Raw genomic sequence first — 15,338 nt, forward strand, 5'->3', positions numbered from 1 at the left:
TTTTTCTAAATGTACAGATTATAAAATAAATGACATGATAACATACAAGACTTATGAGGATTAGTCAAAGATATACACCTGACATTTCATCATTTTTTACTCAAAATGTCCCTTTTAAAAAACGTGACAAGTTTATACCCGTTCCTCAATTCTTTTTTCCCCTGCCTTACTCATTGCATATTTAAATAAAAAGAAGACAAAATCTTTAAACATTTACCTCGCCAAATGGAGTGTAAAACTGCACAATGTTTATATCTTTATCCTGAGTGACAGCCTTCTGGGAGCCTCCTACAGCTAACACGCTGCCAATGTGGTTCCACTGGATACTTACGACGTACATGCCAGTATCAATTAAAACGGGATCTAGTCAAAAAGGAAAAATGAGGCAACTGTGGTAAAATAGCTAACCTAGAGAACTTCATTATTAAGGACAATTTTAAAGTATATTTTAATTCTCCACATTAAAAAAAGAAGAAATATTACATACTTTGGTCATTCTCATGTCTCATTATCTGGCACCTCCCATTGTCAAAACAAATAGCAAGGCAGGGGCAGTCTGGCTCCACGTAGCCTTCTGTGCCATGGTACCAATGAATTCCAGCAATACTGATCGCTCCAGTAACATTCACCAAACAACTCAGTTTCATTTTCATCTAAATAAAATCACTTAGGTTAATATTCTGTATTTTAAAACAAGTCAGTAAGAATAGAGTATTATAGAAAGAACACTGAAAGCAAGACTTAAAAATCTGATTTCAAATGCAAGCCCCATCCCTTACTGGTTTAGCAACCCTGGACAAATCACCTGAGTTGCAGTTTTCCCCATTTTCAAAATGAGGATTTAAAAAAACAAAACAAATCATAGAGTTTTTAGGAAACTCAAATAAGAGGTATATGAAAGTACTTAGAAAACAGCCAAGTGTCACATAAAAAGTTGACTAGTATCAATTTCAGTTTTGTTTTTATGTAATGTCCTAACCCTGACTAAAAACAAAACTGCCCAAAAGATCAGCTATGCATCATAGTTACATCACGCAAAGCCACAGTTTTTCTTGGGATTATGCTACCTGAGCCTATTCTATTTTGCCTCTTTTCCAGGACCTGATTTTTGTCCCTTACTGTTGAAGTCTTCCATTCTTTTTGTAAGCAACCGTTAGATGCTTGCTACAAAAATATTCTTGGTATCTCATGTAAACTTTGGCTTCAGGTACCAGACGACACAAAGATTAAACTGCAGGTCATCTACTCAATTGTCCCTCAGCTTCAGTACACTGAAATCTTGTCCTTTCCAGCTACCAGAACGTCAGAACTAAAAGCATTAATGTACCTTGAAGCAACCCAGGCTTTTTTTTAATAAAACAAAATTTTAAGACGATTGGAAAAAAACTTGAAGACTTTCTTGATTACACAAAGCATCATAATAAATAAAGGTATATACATATATTATTAATATATAAAAGAATATAAAATTACATAAGTAAAACTAATAAATACATGGATATATATACTTACTAAAAAATTCCCTTGATTATCATAAATGTGTATTTCTCCATTTGCCATTCCAAACAGTAGGATTTTACTATCTGCAGACCATGCTACATGGCATAGCTGTATACCTTTCAGGTCTTTTCCCCAAATGCGGTTCCCTAAAACAAAACACACAACATAATTATTTCATTAAAAGTTCAAGGTTATGATTCTCCACCAACTGCTCTAAAAATCTTTGTTTCACCAAAGAGCTCTCACATTCTTCACAGCAATCATACATTTATTCACTTTATTTGGTCAATAATTATTTGTTGAGCAACTACTAGGGTGTCAAACACCCTAGTAAACATTTGAAATAATAGTGTTTCCAACTTTCTCCCTTCTCTTCTAAACTCTGACCCAGGATCTCACTTCTAATTAGCAGATGAATTCATCTACTACTTTGGAAAGAAAATAACTTTCCAAAAAAGTCCCTCATTTCCACTTTCAAACATTCAGAACATCACTGAATACACACTTATCCTTTCTGCTAATCCCCATCTAAAGCTAATCCCTCCATCTAGTCTCTGATCTAATCCCTTCCTAGCTTTACAAAGATCTCCCTCTGTTGATAATCCACATTTTCTTTCTCTTTAAACTCTTCTTTTCAGGCTCTTTCTTATAAGCATTTAAACATATTCAGATCTATTCCTCTTCAAAACTACCACCTCAAATAAAAGTAAACAAAATAGGGCGGGCCCAGTGGATCAGGCCGTTAGAGTTCCATGCTCCTAACTCCAAAGGCTGCTGGTTCAATTCCCACATGGGCCAGTGGGCTCTCAACCACAAGGTTGCCGGTGGAGTCCCGCAAGGGATGGTGGGCTGCGCCCCCTGCAACTAGCAATGGCAACTGGACCTGGAGCTGAGCTGCGCCCTCCACAACTAAGACTGAAAGGACAACAACTTGACTTGGAAAAAAGTCCTGGAAGTACACACTGTTCCCCAATAAAGTCCTGTAAAAAAAAAAAAAAAAGTAAACAAAACAAAAAACAGTTCCTCAACCCTAAATTCCCCTCTAGCTACCACCTATTTCTACCATTATCTATTTCTACCATTTCCTTCCCAGCCCAACTTCTTCAAAGAGTTATCTATACCCGTAGTCTCCACTTCACCTCCCACTCAACCCTGAACCTAACCCAATGTGGCTTCCACCCACAACTTCAACAAAAACACCTTCGCAGAGGTCACTAATGGCCTGTTGCTAAATCAAGAATACTTCTCTTTTCTCTTTTTTTTTTTTTTTGACCATCCCTTCCTTCCTTCTTGGTTTCTATGAGTCTGTGTATTCCTTTATCTCTAAGACTTCTACTTTTTTGGTACGCTTTATGGAATTCTCTTCTTCTGTCCATCCATTGAATGACACTGGTTCTTACTCCACAGACGGCCCTTAGGTTTTTCATCTATTGCAGTGGTTTAAACTGGAATATATCACCTTCCATATACTGGTGATTCCCAAAATTATGGCTTCAACCTATATATTTCTGACATGTATGTCTAACAATGGTCTAGACCAGGGGTGTCGAAACTTTTTTCAACGTTTTTCACCAAGGGCCATATGCGATAAAATACACAAACAGCCGGGCCACTCACTCGAGGTGAAGTACGTATTGCCTCACCTCATTTATTTAAGTAAACTAAATATATTTTTGGAATTTGCTGCGGGCCAATTAAAAATGGATTGCGGGCCACAGTTGGCCCGCGGGCCGCAGTTTGGACACCACTGCTCTAGAGGTAGTTACTTGGATGTCCCATGGCATGACAAAATCAACAAGTCCAAAACTGAAATCTTCCCTCAAAACCAGTCTTTCTCCCTCATCCCTTATTTCAATGAAAGGCACTACCATCCATCCAGTTGTCAAAGCTAAAAACCTGGCTCTCACCCTAGACACTTCAGTCCCCTCATCCCCATTCCAATCAACAATAAGGTCCTATCTATTCTAGCTTGTAAGTATCTCAAGAATATGTCTACTTACTTCTTCCTCCTCGTCATTACCCTGGTTCAGGCTACCATCCACCACCATCAGTCACCTGAATTAATGTAGTAATTTCCTAATTGGTACACCTGCCCCCTTTCTTTCCTTTCTCCACTCTTCATATTGCAGTCACTCTCTTCATATTGCAGAGATGTTTCTAAAGAAAAAACCTGGTCACATTGTTCCCACTCATACAATCTTTCATTGGGTTCCCAATGCTGTCCAAGTTAAGTCCAAACTCCTTGTATAACTTATGATCTTCATGGTCTGGCCTCTGCTAATCTCTCTCATTTCATCACATACAACTCTCCCCCCTAGTATTATACTGTATTGATTCTCCAAATAGTATTGATTTTCAATACCCCAAATGTGGCTAAGTTCAACCTCTCTGGACCTCCTCAAATGCTGTTTCTTAGACATAGCCCATTCTGCACACCAACCTCACTTGTGGCTAATGCCTCAGCATAGATATCCCCTCCTCCAGGGTGCCATCCCTGATTCCTTCAAGTCTGGGTTAGATACATACTTATTCTACATGTTACTGTGTTTTCCCTGTCTAAACACTTACCACAGGCATTGTAATAATGCTTGACTACTTACCCATCTCTCTTGATCGAGAGCTAGAATATTTTTTTATTGTAACTAGTGCCTAAAACTACAGCTGTGATTTTGTAGACTCTCAGAAACATCTGTGGAATGCACAGATTTACACACATGCACACACTCACAAAAATGAACACAACTTAAAATTAATTTTTTCTCTATAGACAGTTTCATATTAAAACAAAGGCACAGACTTTCAGAAGTCCAGTGTTACCTACAAACTAGAATTTGAAAGACATAGGTTTTAAGGCTATGAAACACAACTAACAATAACATGTTCAGCTCTATTAAAAAAATAACCAGATGAGCACCTTGCAATATATAGAAATATTGAATCATTATGCTGTACACCTGAAATTAATGTCATATGTCAAATACACCTCAACTTAAAAAAAATAACCAGACATTATTATATCTCTATATACTTTTTGAAACAAAAATCTACATATTTATAATACAATATAACGAGTGTAAAGATAAATTATATAGTAATTAGGCAGACATCCTTAAAATAATCCTGAAAAAATTAATTCACTTTTTCAGTACCACTGTAAGAAACAGGCTTTTATAGTTGAATAGACTTAGAAATAAATGATTCTTGAATGTCACCAAATTATATACCAACTGTTTTCTTTTTACTTTTCTGTCAGAATGCTAACATTTGATAATTAATTTAAACCTGTGATCATAAAAATGTCAGCTAAGTCTTGATCTTAGTTCTGTGTGCAACAGGCATTACCATCCACTGAACCAACAATCACAGCCCCGTCTTCATACACGATGCAGATCTTCTGTCCGTCCGCATTCCAGCTCATACTTCGAACCACGGATTTATTTCTGTTGTTGATCATTTCCTCATACCAGGAGCCTATTATGACAAATTAAAAAAAAAATTACAAGTCAAAAGTTTCGCATCTATTAAATGGTACTTAGGAGCTGAAAACATTCCATAAAATACAACGCAGAATAAACAACTGCAAAGTTTTCTACAACCAGAGACATCCAACTATAAAACCTTCAAATCCAGTACAAATAAAATTAAAAATTAGTTTAGTCTTTGACTAATAATTCCTTCAGATTATCACAGAAAACAAATCCAAAGTCTATCTTTTTTTTTTCTTCCTTTCTTTCTGTCAATTAATAATAAAACTTCATTTGTTTTTGAAGGGCCAAAATAACTGATTTTTCTCAAAGCCTACCTTTTCCCATTTGAACACACTTCAGATAATGACCAAGGGAAAAAAAAGAATAGCCACAATAACTTCAAATGTATGCATAAATTCCCCAATGATTAATTATAAGCATACTAAATACAAGCGTATTAGGTAAACAGTCTAAACCTGATTGAAAAAAATTTTAAACAGTTCATATCACATTAGTGATATCACATCACTATTGCTGACTGACCAAAAAAGTCTTATACACCAGGTTGGCGTGAGATGTGACTTCTCAAGGTAAAGCAAATGTGAGGCAAATTGCAAGGCTAGTTTGTTGTGTTTTTGTTTTTCAAAAGGTGTTACTGCATGCTGATGTAGGGAACTCTGGCCTGAAGCAAATAATCGTGTAATCTGAAATTAGTAGAGCAGGGGATTATCAGTCAGAAGTAAGGCCCAGGAAGACCTATGCTGGGAAAAGAAAATTTCTCCCACACTCACACTCTACTCCCTACACTCATGTAAACTTTTTTAAAAACAATACAGTTGTGCACTACAGCAGATTTTTTAACTAAGAATTTTTAAGTGGTATACCCTGAACATCTTCAAAACAATACACATGAACTAAGGTACCTTTTCATTTAAAGATGAGGGTTACAGGCCTCAGGAAAACACATATTACGAGTTATTTTTCCCAGAATAGTGATGCACCTAAACTAATCCTTCTCTCACTCTGTCTTGTGAGCAAAAGGCACAAGTTGTGAGCCAGGAGTCAGAGCTGAGATAAAATCTGTATCCATGAAAGAAAAGGAAGCTAACTGACTCAATAAAAGAAATGAATTACTGCCTTTGACTTCTTAATAAATGTGTTTTTACTGACTTATCACTGACCACACGGAAACTACCTCTTATTGGAAACCTGGAAAAATAAGAGCTATCTCAAGCAGAAACTATTCTGCTAAGAGTCTAAGTTCATTCTGGAGATAACCAACAATCACCTAATTCATTTTGCTAAGTAAGGTCACAGTTCAAAGGAAATAAAGTTAAAGAGATAAATAGGCAGCAATAAATCCAGAAATATCATCCCTATGCAGTCAGGATGAACTGTTGCTGGTTGAACTGGACCTATTTCAAAGATGTTATTTCCGTATCCAAATACTGTAATTCAGACTCCAATGTGTGAAAAATGAAATAAGCTCTCCTACTACATATACCTTTATATAACATCCAAACAATGATAAGCCCATTTTGATCACTGGTAGTCAGCTTCTGATATTGCTCATTCCATGTTACAACTTGAACAGAACCTACAAAAATATAAAACAACTTAGAAACTACAAAAAGGCTACAATTTCAAAATTTACTATAACACCAAGAGCATGTTAAAATCAATACCATTCCTGTGCAACTAACCAGTCTTTAATATTAGTCAAAAATATTCATAAAATGCAGTTGTTATTATCACTCATTTTCTATAAGAATGCTCTTTTTCATGTTTTTTCCTATTTCGTGGCAACAAAGGCACCTGCTATGGTCAGCTACTACAGCTACCATATATCTGATGACAGAAACAAATGTAAGATTTACCCCATTGGCCAGACTCCCAAGGATTACAATGCCCAAAGGACATCACACTAGATACTTGGTTGTTTTTCTTTTTTTTTTTTTGTTTTTCTTTTGGGGGGGTTATTTGTTGGTGGCTGATATGTCCCCTAATCTCCCTTCCCCCTTTGTTTTCTATTTTGTTAGTAACATACTCTGGAGTATCTCTTAAATCTCTGAGTTATATAAATAATTGATTTTGTTTTTTAGGATTTTAATCCCTATATATTTAAGTGTGTATTTCTTAAGAATAAGGACATTCTCTTTCATAACCATATTAGAAATTAGGAAAAATTTAATCCTGATGTAATATTATTCTCTAACCCACAGTCCACATACAAATTTTATCAATTGTCTAAATAACGTCCTTTAGATACTTGTTTTTCTCAACCCAAGAGCCAATCTAGAATCACAAAGTACATTCAGTTGTTGTCTCTTTAGTCTACTTTAATCTAGAGCCATGGGACAGATTTTAAGAATGGATTATATCTATGCATAGACAGGTAACAGTATTTTCTAATACATAAAATAACAGCTACCTTTTTTCAGATTTTTTGAAGATACATACTCATGTAAAAGTTGTTGAATTGACTGTAGGCTGTACTGATTATGACTCAATAAAAATGATTTCTACAAATATTACCATTTTTTAAATGATGACAATTCTGCATTAAGTAAATGGTTTCTAAGTGTCTAAAGATAATACTATTCAAATACGATTTTAAAAATTACATGACTCACCACTATGACCTTCAAGATTTTGATTCATAGAAAGGTTACTAGGGGCTGCAAGACCCCTCAATTTTGCATCATCTAGAAAAACAAAATAAAAAACAATATGGCAAATATACAAAAGTGACAGATTATAACACTTCGACATGTCCCGCATTTTTTTGAAAGGAGTTCCTATTCCTGGATGATATTAGAAAGATTTTTTTTAAACTATGCCTCATTATGACTTATTTTTCTCACGGGAGAAACATGGACAATACACACCCCCTTGCAAAGATATTATTCTGGCAAAATAAAGCAAAATGTATAAAAGAACATTGCTTATTCAATATATTCAATATTTAGTAATTATTATTACTATTTATTCCTTCCCAAAAGATCACAAATAGAAATATTTATGACCTATAGATTTAAAACTCTAAAGCACAAGAGGGATCAAAAAGCAAAGGCTTTGAAAACTGGTTTTTACTAGATTTGGCAGAGTCTTATATTCATTCATTCATTCAACAAATATTTATTGAATGCCTACACTGTGCTATGCACTGTGGAAGTTTCTGGATATAAAGTGATGAACAAAATAGTTAAGGGCCTCTCCTCTCAGAAAGCCTGTAGTCTACTGAGGGGTCAGATACTAAAAACACACTCACATACCCACATAAATGTATGCGTGTATATGTAAATATAAACTGAATCAGTAAAGACATAATGAGAGACAGTAAAAGAGGGAGATTAATTTAGATCAGAGGAAAGAAGAACCAGGGAAGGGTTTCTGAAAAAAAAAAATAGATATTTAAGCTGAGACTGAGGCGTAAACTGGAGATAAGCACAGCAGGGTAGGGAAAGGAAGGATGTATTCCAGGTGAGGAAACAGAAAGTGCAAAGGCCCTGGGTAGAAGTGCAGAGACGTTGACAAACTGAAAGGCCTTTGTGGTTGAATTAGAGCAGAATTATACACGAGGAGGCAGGAGTGCGAGGCACAGGAAAAATTACAAAGTCTTTGTAAGAATTTTAGATTCCTAAAAATTTGTGAGAATGGGAAACATAAAAGTTGATGCTAAAAATTTCTACTTTCACGTAACATGTATCTTTTAAAAAGTATGAAAAATAGTCTCTGCTCAAAAAATAATGTCAGGAAAAAAATAGCTGAGTTCCTTTAAAACCACTGATTCGAGTTATCTAGTTGCTGTCTTGGGCCAGACATGAATACGCGTATACAACCCCACAATAATGTGCCAAACGATTAAGATAGAACAAATGTTGACAAACACATTAGAGTGAACATTATTTAACATAGGGTTCTTTCACTCATTGAATCTTTTAAAGATTATACTATACACTTAAAGCTTATTGTAGTATTCTAAAAACTTTGATGGAAAAATTTTTCTTACAGCACTGAAAATCCATTCTAATACCTTCAGCAACAGTCACTGTAACCAAGTAAAATGAGTGAGAAGTAATTCTAATGTCTTACAGGACTAAATATATTTTAAAATGTGATCAAGTACATTGTTTCATCTTTCCATTTGTTTATATGTCTGAATCACAGTTCTGCACAGCGGACACGTTTTCTCTGTTAAACAATAAAGTACAGGAACTCTTCGCAAAACATATGCTGACAGATGAGAAGAATACATTTTTGAAATTCCGCTTTACATACTGAAAAAATATCCACATCTGAACATTGTCTCTTGCTGGCAGCAACTCTGTAACTTGATCACACATAAGATATTTGCAAAACCCATCTGAAAGTTCTGATTTCCAAAAAAGGCCAAAAGTTTTAAATGAAGAAGACTAAAGCCACCAACATCCCAGACTACAGTGAGTTACATTACTGAACTCCCCATGGCCAATAAGGTAACAAACCAAACTGGCATGGGAACAAAAGTCTGGTAATACTGACATAATTCTTCGAAAAAGCACATGCCAGTAACCTTTGGATTTAAAAGGCATGATGAAAGAAGGCACCAATAAAATAAGGCATTTAGAACCAGGCAGCAGAATTTCAGAACGAAATCAGTGATTCTAACAATCCGAAGTATCCCCCAGACACTCAAAAGTCCACAGGACTTAAACAGATAGAACTGTAATAAAGTGACTGAGAATGAAAGGTATAAGAGAACAGAAGATCCTGCTAAGAATACCAGTAACCAAGCACACTAAATCTTTGCATGCCTTTACCTTAGGAAAACCTGACTGAGATTTGTAAACATCAGTCTTTCTTTGCATTTTGCATTCACAAAAGTTGTTAGCTTTTATTTGCATCCATAAAAGTTGTTAGCAGCCTAATTCCAAGAGAAATTCCTATTATATGCTACACAATAAGTTTGACAAGCAGAATCAAAACATATGGAAGACACTGCAATACTTGAAGAGAGAGTGGAATTCTGAGAAGGAGCTGCTACCATGTTCTCCAGACTGAGAACTGGCGGGCTCACCTGGCTGCCTCGCTTCTCTTTGTGAATGAGTGCAGGTGACTGCGGACACATCCACGTGTGTCTTTACACTCCCAGCACATCTTTTAGGTATGAAATTGGTCTGGATATGAACACGTCTAGAACGAAGGCAAGAACTTTCTCCTGTCACTCTTGCTGCACAGGCACATTGGAGGCTGAGGCATTCTGCCTGCGGTCCCTGGATGACTGGCAGACGGCTGCCGTTGGCTTGCATGGTCTTGGAATACGTTTTCTCTGCTCTAAATGTTTGCTTCAGGGAGATATCTCCCCTCATGACAATGAATGGATGGAGGCCTGGGCAGCAGTGGCTGGAAAAGCAAGAGATGCCATCTCAACCCTGGTCAGGCCACTACCCTCAAACCCCATCACAAACAACTGTGGCCCAGGCCAGTAGCCCTTCAGACTTTTTGCCAAGGAAATGACATGATCTGGTTCCTTTAAAAAAAAAAAAAAAAGAAAAGAAAAGAAAAGATCACACTGGCTGCTGTGTGAAGAATAGACTAGAAAAAGACAAGAGACAATGAATGGAGGGAGGGAAACTGATTCTCATCAGCAGTCCAGGTGAGGAATGACAGTGGCTGACGCTAGAGAAGTCGCAGGGAAGACAGAGAAAGGATGGATTCAGATACACTTTGGAGATAGAAGCAATAGGGACGTTGATGAAGGTGGTGTTAAGGAGGGAGGGAGAAGGGGCTTCTAGCTTGAGCAAATGGGTAAAATTAAGATACATACTGAAATGAAGAGAAGTGAAAGATTTGGGAGAAGATCAAGAGTTCAGTTTTAAACACAGTAAGTACGAGATGCCTATGAAAGATTCTAGTGGAGATGTCTACATCTGAAAATCAGGACCATGCTGGAGAGATACATTTAGGAATCATCACCCCATAGGAGGCCTTTAAAGCCATGGGAATGAAAGAATTAGTTTAGAGAGCATGTAAAATGGAGAGAGAGTCCAGAGCCAAGTTCTCAGGAATTCCAACAGTTAGAAGAGAAGGCAAATCTAGTAAAGAGGCTAAGATCTTACCAGAGAGGAAAGGGGAGAAAGCAATATGTATAAATATAAGAATAATTTAAAACATTTAAATTCTCATTTTGTCTTGACAAATAATGGTTGAAGGAAGAAGCAATGCTGACAAGAACCCAAGAAAGCTATCCATTAGATTTGGAACATAAAAGTCACTGGTGAGGGAGAGGAAGGACAGAGAAAATAGAGGGAAGAAAGTAAATTAGTAATGAGGTCTCTGAGAAGGTGAGAGGAGATGGGCTCCAGCAAAACTTGTGTAAGTTGCCCTATGGGAGAAGAAGAATTACCCACCTCCCCTTCTTAACCTGATGTAACAAGATGGGGGAAATGCTGGTCTAGTTCCTTTCCTTCTAAAGCAAGGGAGTGGACACGGGAATGCTGCCACTGGGAATCAAAGTAGTGCAAACTTTCGGGAACGTAAGTTGGCTAAACTATTCAGAACCTTTATAAATGTGCATGACCTTTGATCTAGTGAATTGTATTCCTAGCAATTTATCCTAGAAAGTAATCAAAGGTTCATGCAAAGATTTAGACACAAAGATATTGCTGTTTTAATAGTAAAAATGTGGAACCATCTAAATGTCCAACATTATATCTGGTTAAGTAAATTATTATATATACTAAACAGCCATTAAACATGACGCTATAAAAGACGTTTTATTGATGCAGAGGGTTGTTATACGGATTGATGAGTGCTCATCACTTAACTACCCGGTAGACAAGCTCCACAACAGCATTTACAACGTCACCTGTTTACCAGAGCACAGTGCCTGACATGTAGAAGGCACGTGGCATCTGGTGGTTGTTACTGGAGGGATGTGCTACAGGACAACTATTGTTATTAACTATAACACACCGATCTTGGTAGAATTTTCCAGCCATATTTCTCGTATTTATCTCTTTCAACGTGACTTACACTCATTATGAAGTTCCAAAACAAATAATTTACTCCATTTTCCACTCCTCTCAAGAATTTATTGTTCCATCTTGCTCGCTAATTTCAAAAAAATATTCTAACCCCACTTCATTAGAAGTGCGGAACAGGAAAAGAACTAATTTTTTTTCCTTGAAAAGCCTTCATTTTTAAACATAATGAATGCATTTCTTAACATAACTAAAATTTGCTACATATTTTAAGGAAAATAAAAGCGTATATGTAAATACATTAATACATACGTACGTATACGTATACTTTTGAGAAACATAACAAAGAAAAATTATTTTCTTTTAAGATACTTGAGAGATTAAATTATTAAACATCAGAAGCCAAACTCTAATTGGTACATAAGTATCTACCTTCCAAATCTGTCTTTTATTTCATATAACTAATCTAGCACATCAAAACAACTATTCTCTGTTTGTTCAGGCTGTTCATGAGCCCTTGTGCACTTGTTAAAAACAACGCTTGAAAGCGAGACAATTAGTTTCAACTCCCAGCTCTGTCTGGGATTTTACTGGCTGTGTGACCTTGGACAAGTTATTAACTGATCAGCACCTCAGTTTTCTCATCTGGAATACCTACCTCTCAAGATTATTGTGAAGTCAAATGAAAACATCTAAGGTTAAACATCCCGTGCATAGAAAGTGCTCAATAAATACTTATAAATACACGTTCAAAGCTGTAAAGCAGTGTTACTCAAACTGGGGTCTGAGAACCAGCATTATCAGTATCACTAGAAATGCATATTCTCAGATCCCACCTGGAGCTGAAGCCCAGAAATCCATTTTAACAACATCAGCAGATGACTCTTAGGCCTGATAAAGTTTGAGAAGCAATGTAATTTAGTTCAATCCCTCATTTTACAAACAAGTGAACTAAAGCCCAAAGATAGTCAGCAACTTGCTGAAAGTCATTCAGTAGTCTTATGGCAGAGCTGAGATTCCAACTCCAATCTCCTTATCTAGATCTCCAATTTGAATTGGGGATTGTCTAGATTTCCAATCTAGAACACTAGGGATGCTAAACACCTATGAAACTGTTTGCTATGATACCAGCGAACTAGAAAAAGAGAAATCAAGCTGTAAATACAAGAGACTTAATAATAAAAATGTTTTTTTAATCCCATTTTTTATTCTTGGGAACGTGGTACATAATTAACATATCTGACAAACAGAAAGGAGAACACAGGCCTGTAAAGCATCTACCGAAATGTACGATTCCGCGGCCTCACTGAAATGCTGACTCACCTCATTTTTATTAGACTCCTAACAATATAGCCCAATAAATAGACAGCACAGACAACAGTGACAGTTTTAATTCTTAATTCTTTTTCATTTTCCATTAAGAACTTCAGCAAAAGCCATCTGACGTTTATTTTCAATATTCTCTGAACTTTACTGCAAAAATACTCTAGTAAAACACCACAAAGTGTTTGGGTTTGGGGAGGGGGGCCTTTTAAAAAATTAAAATTGCATACTGACAATAACATGAGCAACCCTCAAACAAATGAGCCAATTTTCCATCAAGTTCAGACATTTGGGCTTACAATTTACTTACCTGTCTGGGTCTCTAATTTCAAAACTTTCAGTAATCCATCGTCACCACCACATGCTATGAATCCTTGGTCCTTGTTCCAAGATACACATTTCAGGCTCACGTTATTGGGAATGGCAATCTGAAAAGCAACCACAGCCACTCTCACAGTATTTCGCGAAGGACCTGGGAAGTGAGAGTCTACAAGCGATGAAGACTGAAGAAAATGCCCCCAAAACGAAAAAACGGTCAGAACTGCAGAAGTGTGAATTGTTACGAAAAGGGACACAGTCCCACTGAACTGCGCGGGGCCCCTACCATTCGGAAGAGAAAAAAAGTGCACACACGACAAGGGCAGTGACTACGGAGGAACCCAACGGGGGAGTCGCCTGATGGATTTTTAAAAGGGAGGAGGGGGACACGGAGACATAAATCCATACCCTCAGTCCAAATTCCCTTTCCACACACGACACGTAGGCTACCCTTTTGTTAGTCTTTTTCTCTCGCTCGGCGACCCGTGATGGTCCAAAGAATCTGAGTCACCTGGATCATCAGCAGGTGTTGGAAAGACTGGGAAGCACGCAGTGGTCTGCCCCGCTGGCGCCGCAGAAGGACCCAGCCAGGGGCAGGAAGGGGACAGAATGGGACAGAGTCGTGCGAGACGGCTGCTGGCTCCGCCAAGGACTGTGTGGGACTCGGGCAAGGATGCAGGCGGTCCGATGCTGGACCGGGAAGGAAGGCTGGGAGGGACTGCGAAGCCGCTATCACGACGCCTAGCTTCGCAGGCGGGATTTGGTCATCTCCCGCAAGATGCGGGGATGAAGGAGGAGAGAGGGAGCCCCCTGGAAAACTCACTTTCTTGCTCAGGTAAAAGAACATCCTGGGACCCCGGAGATGACGACCCCAGCCGTCTAGACCCGCAAGTGGAAACTCGTTTTAAGTCGCCAATCGCCAGTACCAGCGGTTCTTTAAAGCTCCCGTCGCCCTGGCAACCGCCGCCGCCCAGTTACATCCGGGGCGCCGGGCGACACTTCCGGTGTCGACCGCGCCTCAGCCGACGGGCGTTGTGCGCCTGCGCGGACGTCGGGGGCTGTATCGCCGGGCGGATGCTATGGCTACCCCTGCTCTGTGTTTCAGGGTTTTTCTACTCTTGCTTGGGGCAGGGTCGCTGACCTTCAGCGCCTCAGATGCCCTCAGTCTCAGCGGGCTAGGAGCACTCGCCACACCTTGGATGGTCGCGGTGAAACACGCACGAGGTGTCAGAATCAATTTAGGAGGAAAGGCGCTCATTCAAATGAGGTCACAAGGATTGGGTATTTTGCAATCCCCCAAGTCCCAACATTGTTGAAAGGGAAAAGTCATTAACTGCATTGGGTAGGCTAGCGCCTTCGGGCAAATGAAAATGCAAACATGCGTTTTCAGAGCTTGCAAACCTACCCTTACGCCTTTGGGTGTTGGAGAACCCTCTGGACCAATTTGGGAGTAAGAGTTTGTGTTTATTCTGTTCGTTTTAGAAATTTTTAACAGCTTATTTAAACTGTTACTGTAGCCCAAGGGTCCTTATAAAAAGAATATATGAGCTTTGGGCCATCACAGCATATAATTGCCATTGGGGCATAGCTTTCCATTTTTAAATAATTGAGGTGTTTGTTATTTTCTCGCCTGGAGTTAACTGTTCTATATTCTCTTCTACCTTATTTCTTTCTTCAATTCTCCTTTGTCCTCTTTGAATCCTTGGGGAGTTAAAAAGCGCCACAATTTCAGGTAGAGGGCACAAACTCCCATGAAATTATATCT

At 38.1% G+C, this 15,338-nt stretch overlaps 1 protein-coding gene and 1 pseudogene across 2 annotated transcripts in view; both read right to left on the minus strand.

Annotated features, from left to right (window-relative positions):
• The window catches only part of WDR35 (WD repeat domain 35), a 54,911-nt gene extending 40,361 nt beyond the window's left edge, over window positions 1-14,550 (minus strand). For both annotated transcript variants that reach the window (XM_019755205.2, XM_019755120.2), the window contains exons 1-8: window positions 14,397-14,550; window positions 13,566-13,683; window positions 7,601-7,672; window positions 6,472-6,564; window positions 4,843-4,971; window positions 1,513-1,646; window positions 488-653; window positions 218-363 (exon numbers count right to left, since the gene is read on the minus strand). In XM_019755205.2, the coding sequence (XP_019610764.2) occupies window positions 218-363; window positions 488-653; window positions 1,513-1,646; window positions 4,843-4,971; window positions 6,472-6,564; window positions 7,601-7,672; window positions 13,566-13,683; window positions 14,397-14,420 (882 nt within the window). In that variant the 5' untranslated portion in view covers window positions 14,421-14,550. The remainder of the gene's footprint in view (window positions 1-217; window positions 364-487; window positions 654-1,512; window positions 1,647-4,842; window positions 4,972-6,471; window positions 6,565-7,600; window positions 7,673-13,565; window positions 13,684-14,396) is intronic.
• Window positions 9,078-10,258, minus strand: LOC141571746 (E3 ubiquitin-protein ligase RNFT1 pseudogene; annotated as a pseudogene).
• Window positions 14,551-15,338: the final 788 nt, after the last annotated feature.

The sequence above is a fragment of the Rhinolophus sinicus genome, linkage group LG05 (genome assembly GCF_036562045.2).
Source record: "Rhinolophus sinicus isolate RSC01 linkage group LG05, ASM3656204v1, whole genome shotgun sequence".
NCBI lineage: Eukaryota > Metazoa > Chordata > Mammalia > Chiroptera > Rhinolophidae > Rhinolophus > Rhinolophus sinicus.